Below are 1,437 nucleotides of genomic sequence, written 5' to 3'. Positions count from 1 at the left end.
TGTTTGCATCCTGGCGCCGCGTCCACGGCCTTCTTTTAGTTACTTGATGTAAGTGTCCTTAAATCATCACCAGCTTACAACAATAACATTTTTCATTTTGACCAATCAGCTCTTGGCAGGAGGTTTGTTATTCCAGTGTGTCTGTGTGTGTGTGTGTGTGTGTCTGTGTGTGTGTGTGTCTGTGTGTGTGTGTGTCTGTGTGTGTGTGTCTCAGGCTGGCGAAGCTGACGGCTGCTGTGCTGCTGAGCAGAGACGTCCCCGTGCATCTCTTCTCCTCCTTCATCCCCACGCCGTACGTGGTGAGGAAACACTAACGCATCACTTCCTGCATGCAGCCGGCTGCTCGCTGTGACCTCACTAATGTTCGTGCCGTCACATTTTCCGGGCTGTAATGAATGAGCCGACCTCACATCGGCGCCAGCGGCAGCCTGATAGCTGACGGTGTCACAGACACAGATATTTAAGCACTTATTAAAACCGAACGTTCGCCGAAGGATGAAGGAGTTTCACACTGAGCGCGCTCTGTTCTCCTTTGGCAGCCTTACGCTGTGAAGAAGCTGGGGGCTGCAGCTGGAGTGATGATCACAGCGTCACACAATCCCAAAGAAGACAACGGATACAAGGTCAGTAAGGGCACGTTCGCCGCCGTGCCTCAAATGGGAAGTAAAAGTTAGGAAGCTGCAGACTGAGCTGGGTGCGTGTGTCCCCCTGCAGGTGTACTGGTGTAACGGCGCCCAGATCACCTCGCTTCACGACAAAGAGATCCTGCGATGTATAGAGGAGCAGCTGGAGCCCTGGAGCGCCTCCTGCTGGGACGTAGGGCTGGTGGATCGCTGCTCCCTGAGGACCGACCCCCTGACCCAGATCAACAGCTGCTACATGGATGAGCTCGCCTCCCTCTGCTTCCACAGGTAAGCCCACCTGTTCCTCCTCTCGGTGTCCTCCACAGGGACGCTGATGGTTCTTCTACAGCACGTTTTCGATGCCTCAGTGATTTCTGTCCAACTCATTCATACTCTGATTTATAGCATCACAGAGAAACCTGGGGTTAGTGTGTTGCCTAAGGGCGTTTGGGCAGCAGGGATTGTACCTCCAACCTTCTGATTAGTAGATGCCTGCTGGTGTGAACAGTCATTTATAGTTTCCTCATTTCCACAGCCTGTGTTGTTCTGCTGATGTCAGAAGCTGTTTGCCAGCAGTGATTGAGGACGATGTTTGTGACCGCAGGCTGAGGTCTCAGCGTGATGAGTTCAGGTGTTTCGTGGAGGACTGCAGCGTGTTTCATGAGACCACCTGCTGTTTGCACTGCTGAACACAGATGATCATTATTTCTAACTGCTGAGCGTTTACAGCGGAAATAATCATTTCTTTCTCAGGTTTAACCCTTTAAGACCTACCATAGAACCAAGTCCGCCAGAGCTTATATTATATTTTTAC

The 1,437-nt window shown here is 51.5% G+C and overlaps 1 protein-coding gene across 1 annotated transcript in view; it reads left to right on the top strand.

Moving 5' to 3' along the window:
- Positions 1 to 203: 203 nt before the first annotated feature.
- pgm2l1 (phosphoglucomutase 2-like 1) overlaps positions 204 to 1,437 on the top strand; it is a gene marked incomplete at its 5' end in the record, with an annotated part of 6,194 nt that continues 4,960 nt past the window's right edge. Inside the window, 3 exons of the mRNA XM_013907780.1 lie at positions 204 to 299; positions 540 to 623; positions 715 to 911. Coding sequence (XP_013763234.1) covers positions 204 to 299; positions 540 to 623; positions 715 to 911 — 377 coding nt within the window. The remainder of the gene's footprint in view (positions 300 to 539; positions 624 to 714; positions 912 to 1,437) is intronic.

The sequence above is a fragment of the Pundamilia nyererei genome, unplaced genomic scaffold, assembly GCF_000239375.1.
Source record: "Pundamilia nyererei isolate P.nyererei 1_Seehausen unplaced genomic scaffold, PunNye1.0 scaffold00518, whole genome shotgun sequence".
Lineage (NCBI taxonomy): Eukaryota > Metazoa > Chordata > Actinopteri > Cichliformes > Cichlidae > Pundamilia > Pundamilia nyererei.
The sequence above is the reverse complement of the archived record's forward strand: the minus strand, read 5'-3'. Positions and strand labels throughout refer to the sequence as shown.